At 38.8% G+C, this 12,966-nt stretch overlaps 1 protein-coding gene across 3 annotated transcripts in view; it reads right to left on the bottom strand.

The window, feature by feature from the left end:
* THADA (THADA armadillo repeat containing) overlaps positions 1-12,966 on the bottom strand; it is a 314,026-nt gene that overhangs the window by 258,708 nt on the left and 42,352 nt on the right. For 2 of the 3 annotated variants that reach the window (XM_033419174.2, XM_033419176.2), the window contains 5 exons: positions 10,834-10,985; positions 7,821-8,034; positions 5,010-5,145; positions 4,235-4,371; positions 635-793 (listed from right to left, as the gene is read on the bottom strand). In XM_033419174.2, coding sequence (XP_033275065.2) covers positions 635-793; positions 4,235-4,371; positions 5,010-5,145; positions 7,821-8,034; positions 10,834-10,985 — 798 coding nt within the window. The remainder of the gene's footprint in view (positions 1-634; positions 794-4,234; positions 4,372-5,009; positions 5,146-7,820; positions 8,035-10,833; positions 10,986-12,966) is intronic. The other variant, XM_033419175.2, reaches the window with a different exon arrangement.

Below are 12,966 nucleotides of genomic sequence, written 5' to 3'. Positions count from 1 at the left end.
TATTACAAGCATACATTTGTGTTATTTTGTGTAATTAAAAAAAAAAAATCATGAAGAGAAATTTTTACAAGACAATATCCCCATCTAGTGGAGAATGTAGAATATGTTATAAATAAATAAGATATTACTGCTTCTGATGACTTTTTACAGCATTATAGAAAATTATAAAAGAACTAATGAGAAAACAAACAGTAAGAATTTGAATTCTGGAGGCCTGGTACAACAGAGCAGCTCACATTTCTCTGAGTCATAAATTTGTTTCCTTAAAAGGCTGTTTGACTGACTACGAGGACTCTCACAACATCAAACCATAGTGCTGGGAGAAGCAGACTGCTCCCCAAACCCAAGTTCACTGTGCATCACTGTTCCTACATCACCTGGCTGTCAAGACAGGTTTCAGTACTCAAAGGCTTTTTGCTGAAGCACCTTATACACTGCACTGGTGAACACCATTTTCTGGTAAAGTCTTATAAACTCATTCCCCAAAATAAATCATTTATAAGCTCAAAAAAGACTTTATTTTCTAGAAGTGTACTACACACATTTGCAGCCTCTGATTTACTATAGAAAAAGAGCATTTTGCACATTTTATTTGTCGCTTAAATACTGACTACAATGCTGATTTTATATATACCTTTGATTTCTGCAGAAGTATCAATATTCGGTACACTGGCACTCAAGTCCTCCAAATCAAAGCTATCACATTCTTTCAAAATTTTAGCTCGATTGAAATAATCATTAGTATCTCGGGGCTGAATCTCATTCAAAATCGTCTGCAAGCGGCTTGCTGACTCTGAGGGAGAGAGATGAGATTATGTAAAACCCCAGTTCCACATCACATGAAGACGTCCCTCGCGGGTATTTGCCCTCAAAAATTTTGTAATTTTCAGGGCTTCCCTGGTGGCGCAGTGGTTGAGAGTCCGCCTGCTGATGCAGGGGACACAGGTTCGTGCCCTGGTCTGGGAGGATCCCACATGCCGCGGAGCGGCTGGCCCCGTGAGCCATGGCCGCTGGGCCTGCGCGTCCGGAGCCTGTGCTCCGCAACGGTGAGAGGCCCGCGTACAGCCAAAGAAAAATTTTCTAATTTTCAGTACTTGATAATTAGCACTATCAGAAGGGACTCACAGTATGGATAATGTGAAAATTATTTATATAAGGTCTTCATGACACTTGAGTGTACTTTCAAAATATGGTGAATATTTTAAATAGGATGAAGATTGGACAAAAAAGCACAACAGAAACTGTCCATAGACAAAGGCTGCCATCTCCCTTACATTGCTTTTCTCAGTGTTGTCTAAGAATCTCAAATACAGTGCTCAAATAGATGAAGGAAGAGCAATAAATTTCAATGAATTTTGTTTTAAGAGGTAAGAAACCCCACTACCAACAAAAATAATCTTTTATGGCCCAGGAATACCATGAAAACTCCATATTTGGCTTTGAAATGAATAAGTAATATACTGCTTTCTAAGTTAGATTTCCAGTCCTAGTATTATATTAAAATTCATTTTTATTTCTTAGTAAGCACTCGCTGGATTAGGAAATGTAAACTGCACGAATGCAAGACTTTGTTCACTGCTCAACTGCTAGTGCCTAGAACAGAAACTGGGTCATGGCAGAGGTTCAGTAACATGGGCTGAAGGAATTTATGGATGACTAGGTAATAAAGAGCTAGGCAGGCTCAGATTTTGAAAGAAAATAACAACAGGTAATCATCTAAAACCAATTAACAAATCAAAGAATGGGTTACTTACTGTATACCTATTATACACACTTATATTTTAGGTATTATGGGAAATACAAAGACCCAAACTGGTATCATAATGGTTCAGCCAACATCTTATGTTCACTTGTGGCTTCCATGAAATTTTGCCAAAAACAAATTTTGATAGCCACGAGAAAGTAACACTGGCCCAAAAAGAAACCATAGAAAGATTAAGAAAAAAGAGAGGGGTAACCAGAATAAAATTTTAAGAACCATTTTTGTGGCTTTCAGGGGAGACTTTTTTCAAAGAATTCAGAATGCATGGCAGATAACATGGGAAAGACATAAGAAAAATGGAGACAACCAGAGGAAAAAAGGCAAAATTAAGGAAAAGTTAGTGGACCATAGACAGTTTTTGAGACTGACAGATATTTTAAAACTTTAATAACAAACAAAATTTTAGCATACTCTGAAGGCCCTACCCACAACTGGTGACAAACATTCAAGATTTCTCACCCAAAATATATTGGTATGGCCTGATCCAAATATTAGCGATCAGACTGGATGTTCTTTATTCCTATGCACTGTTTAAGTAGGAAAACTAAACCAACAAATTTTAGTATTTAGACTATCAGTCAAAATAAATCTATAACTGTATCTTAGTATCATGAACCACCACCAACCTTCCAACTCATTTTTAGTGGAGAACAAAACGTAACATTTTCTATGCAACCACACAACTCTAGATTAGTTTAATTATCGGCCCAAAGTATTGTATTGTATGATGCAGTGTGTGTTTATGATTTACTCAGTATGTTTTTAATAGAAGCCTCTCATTTGCACTCCAAAATGCATTCACCAACTTTACTTCAACACCAAAATATAAATTTACTTCATGATTTTCTAGGTGTTCAAAGGAACGTTCATGTTAGTATATACCTTTAACGGCCAATCCCTTCTGGCCTGTTGTAGTACAGATCCAGTAATCCCCTCACACTGTCCCTCTCCATCCCACCTGGGATCCGCAACCATCAACATCGTCTGCAGCTGACATCCAACCACCAACATCGTCAGGGCTCCTCCTTCTGATGTATCGCCAGGAGGTCAACAGTAGCCTAACACTACGTCATAATGCCTACGTCATTCACCTCACTTCACCTCATCACACAGGCATTTTATCATCTCACATCAACACAAGAAAAAGGGTGAGCACAATGTGGTAAGATTTTTTGAGAGAAACAGAGAGAGACCACATTCACATAACTTTTATTACAGTATACTGTTATAATTATTCTGTTATTATTGGTTATCATTGTTAATCTCTTACTGTGCCTAATCTATAAATTAAATTTTAACATAAGTATGTATGTATAGGAAAAAACACAGTCTGATAGGGTTTGGTACTATCTGCACTGTCAGGCATCCACTGGGGGTCCTGGATCATATAGCCCTCAGATTAAGAGGGAACTGCTGTATACACATACCACCAAGGGCATCCCAGGCACTGAATTTAGTTCCTATACTTTCAGGAATTGTTCATTCATTCTAACAACTATTGATAGTGTACCTCCTTCTGCCAGGCACTGTGCTAAGCACAAGGGAGGAAAACAGACAAGATTCCTGTTAAACTGCAACAACTCCATGAAGGAGAAATCTATGAGAAAGGGAGAATGCTAAGAGACAAGACTGGCAAGGTAGCAGGAGCAAAACTATTACAGGACCTGGTCACTAACGTATTTTAAATAAAAAGGAAGAGGGGGTGGGCAGAGCACAGGGTTAAGTAAAGATTATGTGTAACATGATAGATTATATGACTAGAAAAGATTACTTTGGATGTGGTAAAAAGGAAATGGAAGGAGATAAAAGTAGATGTGGGGAAACAAGAGAGGATAAAAGCCTACAGTAAGGTAAGAAGATGCAGATAAAAGAAAAAGAGATTTGAAAGCTATTTAAGGGGCACCACTGAAAGAACGTGGAGACAGGCTAGATATAAGGAGCAAAGGAGAGATGTCAAGCAGCCCTAGGCTCCTGACTTGCATAAACAGGTCTCTGGTAGGGCCATTTGCAAAAATACAAGAGTTGGGAAGGAAAAGACAGATGAAAGTTCATGAGTTCGGTTTTGGGCATTTTGACTATCTCCTCCAATTTTTTTTTTTTTTTAATTAAATGGTCTTTGTATGTCCAATGGTCTTTGCCTATTCAGATTTCTAACAAGTTGCCTTCTCTGACTGAACCCCATCAACTTCTCTCTAATTTTTATACTGCCTGCCAGAATACAATCCTGGTAGGTTGTATTCTGAAATGATATATTATAAAACCCAATTTACCCCAGAGGAGGAAGTACCTTGCTGATCACCTGGCTATTTATTTATTTTGGTTATTTTTTCATAGTTAAAAATATTACTAAAAAGGCAGAAATATCACTAGTCATAATAATAATTTCTTTTCCCCCTATTTAGCCTCTGTATCTCTCTGAAGAAATGATTAGGGGAAAAAACATAGTAATTCTACCTTTCTTCATTTACTGACCTGCATCAGTGTCCATGGGGATGAGGCCTTCTGGGGAGGAGCTCTGAATAACTGGAGACACCACGGCGGAAAGCCTGTAGGACGTCACAAGGAGCTTCTCCACCACGGGTCTCCACTCATTCACCAACTGCAGGCTGCTGCAACAAAGACATTAGGGTAGTTTACACTAAGAGCAAAAATCACATTTTCAAGATGAAATTAATAGACAAAAGGGGTCAAAAGAATTTGGGTTTCAAAATTGTGCAATCTATAAAATATTTAAGACATAAAAATATGTGTATATATGTATTTTTTAAAATAAAGTTATTTATTTATTTATCTTTGGCTGTGTTGGGTCTTTGCTGCTGTACACGGGCTTTCTCTAGTTGCGGTGAGCGGCGGCTACTCTTCGTTGCAGTGCGTGGGCTTCTCATTGCAGTGGCTTCTCTTGTTTCAGAGCACGGGCTCTAGGCGCACGGGCTTCAGTAGTTGTGGCTCGTGGGCTTCAGTAATTGTGGCTCACGGGCTCTAGAGCACAGGCTCAGTAGTTGTGGCACACGGGCTCAGTTGCTCCGCAGCATGTGGGATATTCCCGGACCAGGGCTCGAACCTGTATCCCCTGCATTGGCAGGCAGATTCTTAACCACTGCACCACCAGGGAAGCCCTATATGTACATTTTAAAATCTAATTTTTAATTACCTTTAAGGCAATATGTTCCTTTCCCAGGACACATTCCAATAAGAGTTTAAAGCTCAGAAGTGAGTACTGAGGAAAGAGCGGGGGGGATATACTTACTTTAGAGCTAGCTTCCGCAAAGCTCCTGTTATACAGTGGACCCGCCCGTACATTGGAAACGATGCTGCTGCCTGAAGCAGAGAATTTTCAGCCCGAGATACTTCTTCCTCAAGATTTTCCAACAAGCATTTGATAACTAGAAAAAGCAAAAAAACCCACCAAAACCCACCAAAATAACGCCAGTTTAAAAACACATTTACAAATTTGTACACAGCAGTGTACAGTTTCCACGAAAGCACCCAACTCAGTTGAACTTTATACTAGAGGTTTTTGAATGAAAAAAGAGATCTTTCAAGGTTATCCAGCCTGTTCTCCATTTCCAGTTAAGGTAGTACTGTGTCTTTGCCCTGACTTCCTGGATCCATTTACAGCATTCATTCTGGATCATTTCTCCTAGACATCCTCTACCTGGGTTAACAGACCCCAGGCCTATGTGCCATGTGCTATTTGGACAGATTTTAAAAAACAATGGCTTTACTGATATATTACTCATATACCATACAATTTATACACTTAAAGTGTACAAGTCAAGGATTTTTAGGATATTCACAGCTATGTGCAACCACCACCACAGTCAATTTTAGAACATTCTCATCCTCCCCCCCTCAAAAAAGTCTCACCCATTATCAGTCACTCCCCTCCCTGCACCTCTCACCTTCCCCAGTCCTAGGCAACCACTTAAGCATTTTCTGCCTATTCTGGACATACCATATAAATGGAATCATACAATATGTGGCTTCTTTCAAAGTTCATCCATGTTGTAGCATATATTAATATTTCATTACTTTTAACAGCTCAGTAACAGTCCATTGTATGGATATACCACATTTTATTTATCCATTTATCAGATGATGGACATGTGAGTTGTTTCCACTTTTTGGCTATTATGAATCATGCTGCTATGAACATTCATGCACAAGTTTTTGTCTGGACATAGTTTTCATTTTTCTTAAGTATATGACCATTATGGACTGAATGTTTGTGTGTCCCTGCCTGCCCCCCCGCAAATTCATGCTGAAACCCTCACCCTCAATGCAAAGAAATTTAAAGGTGGAATCTTTAGGAAGTAATCAAGTTTAGCTGAGGTCATGAGAGTGGGACCCCCAGGATGGGATTAGTGTCCTTATAAGAAGAGGAAGACAGACCAGAGCTTACTCTCTCCTCCATGTGAGCACAGACTTGAGACGGCTGCTGTTACAAACTAGGAAAAGGGTTCTCACCAGGAACCAAATCTATTGGCACCTTAATCTTAACCTTCCCAGTGTCCAGAAGTGTGAGAAATAAATGCCTGTTGTTTAAGCCACCCACTTTATGGTATCTTGTTATAGCAGCCTGAGCTGATTAAGACAATGCCCAAGAGAGGAACTGTGGAGTCATATGGTAATTATATGTTTAACCTTTCAAGAAACTACCAGATTGTTTTCCAAAGGGGCCAGACCATTCTACATTCCCATCAACAGTGTATAGGAGGGACTTCCCTAGTGGTCCAGTGGGTAAGAATCTGCACTCCCAATGCAGGGGGCCCAGGTTCGATCCCTAGTTGGGGAACTAGATCTCACATGCATGCAGCATATGGCGTGCAACTAAGAGTTCACATGTCACAACTAAGAAGCCCGCATGCCACAACTAAGACCTGGCACAGCGGAAGGGAGAGAGGGAGAAAGCGAGGGAGGGAGGGAGGGAGGGAGGGAAGAAGGAAGGAAGGAAAACATAGGGCAGTAATTACATGGTAGGAAGAGGGAGCTAGGATAAAGAAGAGGCTTCAAAGTTATGGGTGCTGTTGTATCAATACTTCTTAAGCTGAGTGTTATTACCTAGCTTGGGGACAGAACTTGTGAAATTTTTATATTATTACTATTTAAATCCTATATATTTAAATATTCTTTGTATGTTTGAAATATTTCAAAAAGTTTAAAAATGTCTTAAATTTGAAAGGCTTTACATGAAGTATGAACTCCCCAGTTCACCCCAATTGCAGACCTCTTCTTATCATCTTATCAGGGTCTCCTCTGGAATCCAGCCCTGAAGCAATTAGAGTTCAGCACATGTCATGTTCCATGGCACTGTCATCTCTCTATCCCCAGCTCTATGGCCACATTTCCACCAGAACTATCCACGGCCTCCTAATTTTCTCCCATTATTAGTTCTCTTTTTCATGGCTTTTTCTACTATCTTGGAGAGAATAATTGTCAACTCTCTTTCAACATCTGACCTCTGTTTTGTTTAATAAAAATCTCTACCTATCCTTATTTATAGTACAATTCCAAAATGAAGATTTACTAGGATAAAATTAACTACATGAACCCCCAACAAATATTTGTTTAAAATCATTAGATCTAAATCAACTCAGACCCTAGGTTTTGGAACTGGCTATATGGGAAGAGTAAAAGGCAAGGGTATGACAGCCAGTTAAAACATAAACCCCAACAGACAAAGGAACTCTGCTCTATACAGAATTAACAAAGATGATTTGGCTATAGTCATAGTAAAATTTCTGTAGAAAAAAAGTACATTTTTGGTAGAGAAAGAGGTCTTATTTAAATAAAAGCTCTATTAATGTACATTTGCATATGTACTTATTTAATGTGAATCCTCTGTTTAGAAGCAATATAGTTGAGTAAACTATTTATTTGAAAAGGAGAAATTCATGATATACTTATATGCTGGTAAACTACAAAGCTGGTAAACTCTTAAATAAAAAAACAACCACAAAGTGCTTAACCATTAGATAGCCTAACCATATTAATAGTGAAGAAAGTAAGATATTGGTTTTGATAAATAAGAGCAAAAGGTCATTTACTCAATACGAACCTATTAATGTGTTACTTTCCACCAGAGCAGCAGACTTATCTCCATCTCCACATGCAACCCGCTGAGTTTTTAAGTAAGCAGACAGAGATGACGGCAGAGCGTTCTGCCAGATTAAGAAGTTCAGTAGGTAGGAAGCTGTTACACAGTCATATGGTTTGGTGCTTGTGCTGAGCTCCAGTGCTGCCTGGAATAAGCCTTGTAGTTTCTCTGAATCCTAGGATAAAGCAGAGACTCAGTCATTATCACTTAAACATTTCTTTAATTTGAAGGAATAACACATATTTATGCCACACAACTGACAACCGATACGAACATTAATTCTCTGAATATAGGCTGGAGTTTTTTTTTTTTTTAGGCTGCTCCAAGTGGCACGCGGGATCTTAGTTCCCCTGCATTGGAAGTTCAGAGTCTTAACCACTGGACTGCCAGGGAAGTCCGGATAAAGCTTTTTTTTTTAAGTACCTCTTTCTTCAGCAAAAGTATACTTTTTCCTGTAGAAATTCTGCTATACTATAACCAGATCATCTTCCTTATTTCTATATAGCCCAGAGTTCTTCTGTATGTCAAGATTTGTTTTACTGGGAGTCACGCTCCTGCCTTTCTCCCCACCCCCTTCCCATACAGCTAGTTCAATGGAGAAAAATACACATACATATGAAAATACAAATTCACCAGGCTGTTCCTAGCAAAGCTCCATGTATATGTGTGAAAAATAAAGTGATAAGATCAACCTCAGAAATTCTGCATTAGAGCTCCCACACCTATATCTCATTTAAACATGCACTCACACAGCCTGTCCTCAGGAAGACAGAACAAAGGGCAGTTCACTGTAATACGCATGGAAAGGTACAGGGCTGAGGACAGGAGACATGGATCCTAGTCCCAACTCCACAGTTGACAAGTTGCATGTTCACCACACTGGAACCTAGGGTTTCGTTGCTCAACAATATTGATTCTACTAGGATTATCTCATAACTGTCTAATGTAACGGAAAAAATCATTATCTAGGTATACCAATATTTAATAATGTCTTCTAATATCTAATAATAGACTCAAATATCAGCCTATTACTATTTAAATTCTTTGCTATTTGCTGTTTAATTTTCTATGACCTAAAAAACTGAAAGACAGTGGCTAAAACTCAAATCTAAATAAATATTAGAAAGAATCAATTAAGCATCTCAACCATTTTTGGAACTGACAGTTAAGTCCCTAAACTAACCAACCAATTAGTAAGAAACAAAATAAATAGCCTTTGGAATCTAAAAGAGCATCTTTGTTCTATCATCTCAGGTCAATCAAAATATAAAGACCTTGGATATGTAGCTCCACAAGAAAGAAAGGCAAGAGACTAGGTGAGTAGTAAAGTCATATATTAGAAAGATATGCCATCAAAATATGAATATACAGATACTTAGAGAGATTAGGCTAGCATTCAAAAAATGTTTTCAAGTTAGCTACATTAAAAAAGTTAATTACATATTACATAGGGTATACCCAAAGAAAGACTTTGAAAATATAATACATAACTAATATTTTAAAATCTTGAATTTAAAATCTTGAATCTGGGACCATTTACTAATACACAAGCCAGACCAGATATATAACTACCAGAATCCTATAGCAAGCCATATGTGCTACTAAGTTTCCTGAATTCTTTAAGTTGTGTCTATATACCAAGCATGTGTTTATCAAATTAGATACACAGAGCCCCCCTGAGGGGCCTTCATAGTCCATGTAAGGACCAGGTCTTTCATATAGGTGCCATAATATATACCTTTCCCCACTCCAGATACTCTCAAAATACTAGCCAGGAATGAGGCATAGTTATACATATGATACGAAGCTACAGTGAGATGAATGGTAAGAGGCGAGGGTTGGTGGAAGGGGAAACAGAGAAAGAGAAAGCATCTTCTTTAAAAATGCTTATAAAGTACAAAAGTTAGCAGCCTAAGTACCAAAGAAGTTTCTGCACATCAGGGCACCTGAAAGACCACCAGGATAGGTGGACACCAGGGAGCAACTTTCAATGTGAACCCAAGTCAGAAATGTTTGAGATTTTGCAATGCCGTCCAGAAGCAGTGGTAACAGACACCTTAGGCTCTCTGACATGTGCTCCGACAGAATCCCACTGCATCTACAAACTGCCATACCTAAACAGAGCCAAATAGCTAGAGCCCAGACCATGGCTCAGCTCCCACCCCTAAAGGCTCCCGTGGCCTGTATACAGCTCCAACAGGGAGCCACAGCAAAGCTCTAGAGCCAGTGACCCGACAGCTGCTGGTGACCTCAGTGCCCCAGAATAAGCCTCAAGGGTAGAGCCAAGTACCTGGGCTATAGGGTCTCCTGAAGACCCATCCCCAAGCTTTGCCTTCACCCCTGAGACCATCTTTGATTCTCACCCCATGGTGCGAAGTGCAAGGCATCAGGAAGAGCATGGGGGCTGGGGATGGGGTACAACACCCAGGGAGAGAAATGCTGTTAACCTCAAGTACTCTGAGTTTCAGTCTCAGTTTAGCTATTACTCGTTGCAAGATCAGAAACATGTTCTCTACCTCATTTACACTAAGCTTCCCAGTCTACTATGCAGGGAGATTATCTAAAAAAAAAATCAAGTTACTGTAAGTGATGTGTTTTGATCGAATATTAACATGTCCAAGGGAACTGGGGAGACCACAGTTAACTGAAATCTACCAATAATCTTGTAAACAATAAAACCTACTGCCTCCTACACCTCCCTTTTTATCAAAACAATTTTTTTAAAAAAAGCAAAGATCACTGATTTGGATTTTGTTTCTCTTACAATATTTCCTCCTTCCCCACTACCCATCCCTACCTTCTCCATTCCACTACCTGCAACAGGAGAGGTATTAATGATAACCAAAACAGAAGATTTAGTAAGAAGGCAGATGCAAAGAGCCTGGACAATCCACAGACTGCTTTAACTGCTGCTAAGATAGAAAATTTTCATGCATACACCACATTTACACTAACAGAAGAAAAGTCCAAATACCTGAAATTGTACAAATGTTTTTGGTAACTTCATTAGAAGATCAAATGCTAAAATTTTCACTTCTTCAAAAGTGCCAGTTAAACATTCCATTAGCGTTTGGAAACGACCAACATCAATATCATGACTCAGCTGATATACTGTTTGGACTCTACCTAAAAATTAAAAAAAAAAATTTTTTTTAAGTGAACAGCAGGAAAAGGAAATCAACATTTTGAAATTATGTGTTCAAATTTATAGAAAATTAGTGTAAGAACTCACACCTTATATTTTACCCACAACAGCGTAAAAAATATTTCCAATAATTTATTTACTAAAATGATAAAATAATAAGTATTACAATTCTACAAATAGGAAATATTTTTCAATAACCATTTTTAAAAATTGAAGAATAGTTCCTACACAATGTGTTAGTTTCAGGTGTACACCAAAGTGATTCAGATATATATATTTACACACACACACACACACACACACACACACACACACACACACACACACACACACTCCTTTTCAGATTCTTTTCCATTATAGGTTATTACAAGATATTGAATATAGTTCCCTGTGTTATACAGTAGGTCCCTGTTGTTTATCCATTTGATATGTAGTAGTATGTATACATTAATCGCAATCGCCCCCCCTGCACCCCACTAGCCCCTTTGCTAACCATAAGTTTGTTTTTTTTGGTCTGTGTCTCTTTCTGCTTTGTAAATAAGTTCATTTGTATCATTTTTTAAGATTCCACATATAATTGACATCATATTTGTCCTTCTCTGACTTCACTTAATACGATAATATCTAGGTTCACCCATGTTGCTGCAAATGGCATTATTTCTTTCTTTTTTATGGCTGAGTAGTATTCCATTGTGTGTGTGTGTGTGTGTGTGTGTGTGTGTGTGTCTATGTACACACACACCACATCTTCTTTATTCATTCGTTAATGGGCATTTAGGTTGTTTCCAAGTCTTGTTATTGTAAACAGTACTGCTGTGAACACTGAGGTGTATGTATCTTTTTGAATTAGAGTTTTTGTCACTTCCCGATATATACCCAGGAGTGGGATTGCAGGATCATATGGTAGGTCTATTTTTAGTTTTTTAAGGAATCTCCATACTGTTCTCCATAGTGGCTGCACCAATTTATATTCCCACCAACAGTATAGGAGGGTTCCTTTTTCTCCACACTCTCTCCAGCATTCATTATCTGTAGACCTTTTAATGATGGCCATTCTAACTGGTGTCAGGTGATACCTCATTGTAGTAGTTTTTTTTGCCACACCAAAAAAAATCCTGGGCTTGCAGGATCTTAGTTCCCTGAGGCGGGATCGAACCCAGGCCCCCTGCAGTGGAGGCGCAGAGTCTTAACCACTGGACTGCCAGGGAATTCCTGCTCATTGTAGTTTTTTTTGTTGTTGTTGTTGCTGTTGTTGCTGTTTGCGGTACGCAGGCCTCTCACTGTTGTGGTCTCTCCTGTTGCGGAGCACAGGCTCCGGATGTGCAGGCTCAGCGGCCATGACTCACAGGTCCAGCCACTCCGCGGCATGTGGGATCTTCCTGGACCGGGGCACGAACCCGTGTCCCCTACATCGGCAGGCGGACTCTCAACCCCTGCGCCACCAGGGAAGCCCTCATTGTAGTTTTGATTTGCATTCCTCTAATAATTAGTGACACTGAGAATCTTTTCATGTGTCAGGTGGCCATCTGTATGTCTTCTTTGAAGAAATGTCTATTTAGGTCTTCTGCCCATTTTTTGATTGAGTTGTTTGTTTTTTGATATTAAGCTATATGAGCTGTTTGTATATTTTGGAAATTAATCCCTTGGCTGTAGCATCGTTTGCAAATATTTTCTCCCAGTCTGTAAGTTGTCCTTTCATTTTGTTTGTGGTTTCCTTTGTTGTGCAAAAGCTTTAAAGTTTAATTAGGTTCCATTTGTTTATTTGTTTTTATTTCCATTACTCTAGGAGATGGACCCATAAAATATCGCTGCAATTTATGTCAAAGAGTGTTCTGCCAATGCTTTCCTCTAAGAGTTTTATAGTATCCAGTCTTATATTTAGGTTTTTAATCCATTTTGAGTTTATTTTTGTATATGGTGTTAGAGAATGTTCTAATTTCTTTCTTTTACGTGTAGCTGTCC

The sequence above is a fragment of the Orcinus orca genome, chromosome 13, assembly GCF_937001465.1.
Source record: "Orcinus orca chromosome 13, mOrcOrc1.1, whole genome shotgun sequence".
Classification (NCBI taxonomy): Eukaryota; Metazoa; Chordata; class Mammalia; order Artiodactyla; family Delphinidae; genus Orcinus; species Orcinus orca.
The sequence above is the reverse complement of the archived record's forward strand: the minus strand, read 5'-3'. Positions and strand labels throughout refer to the sequence as shown.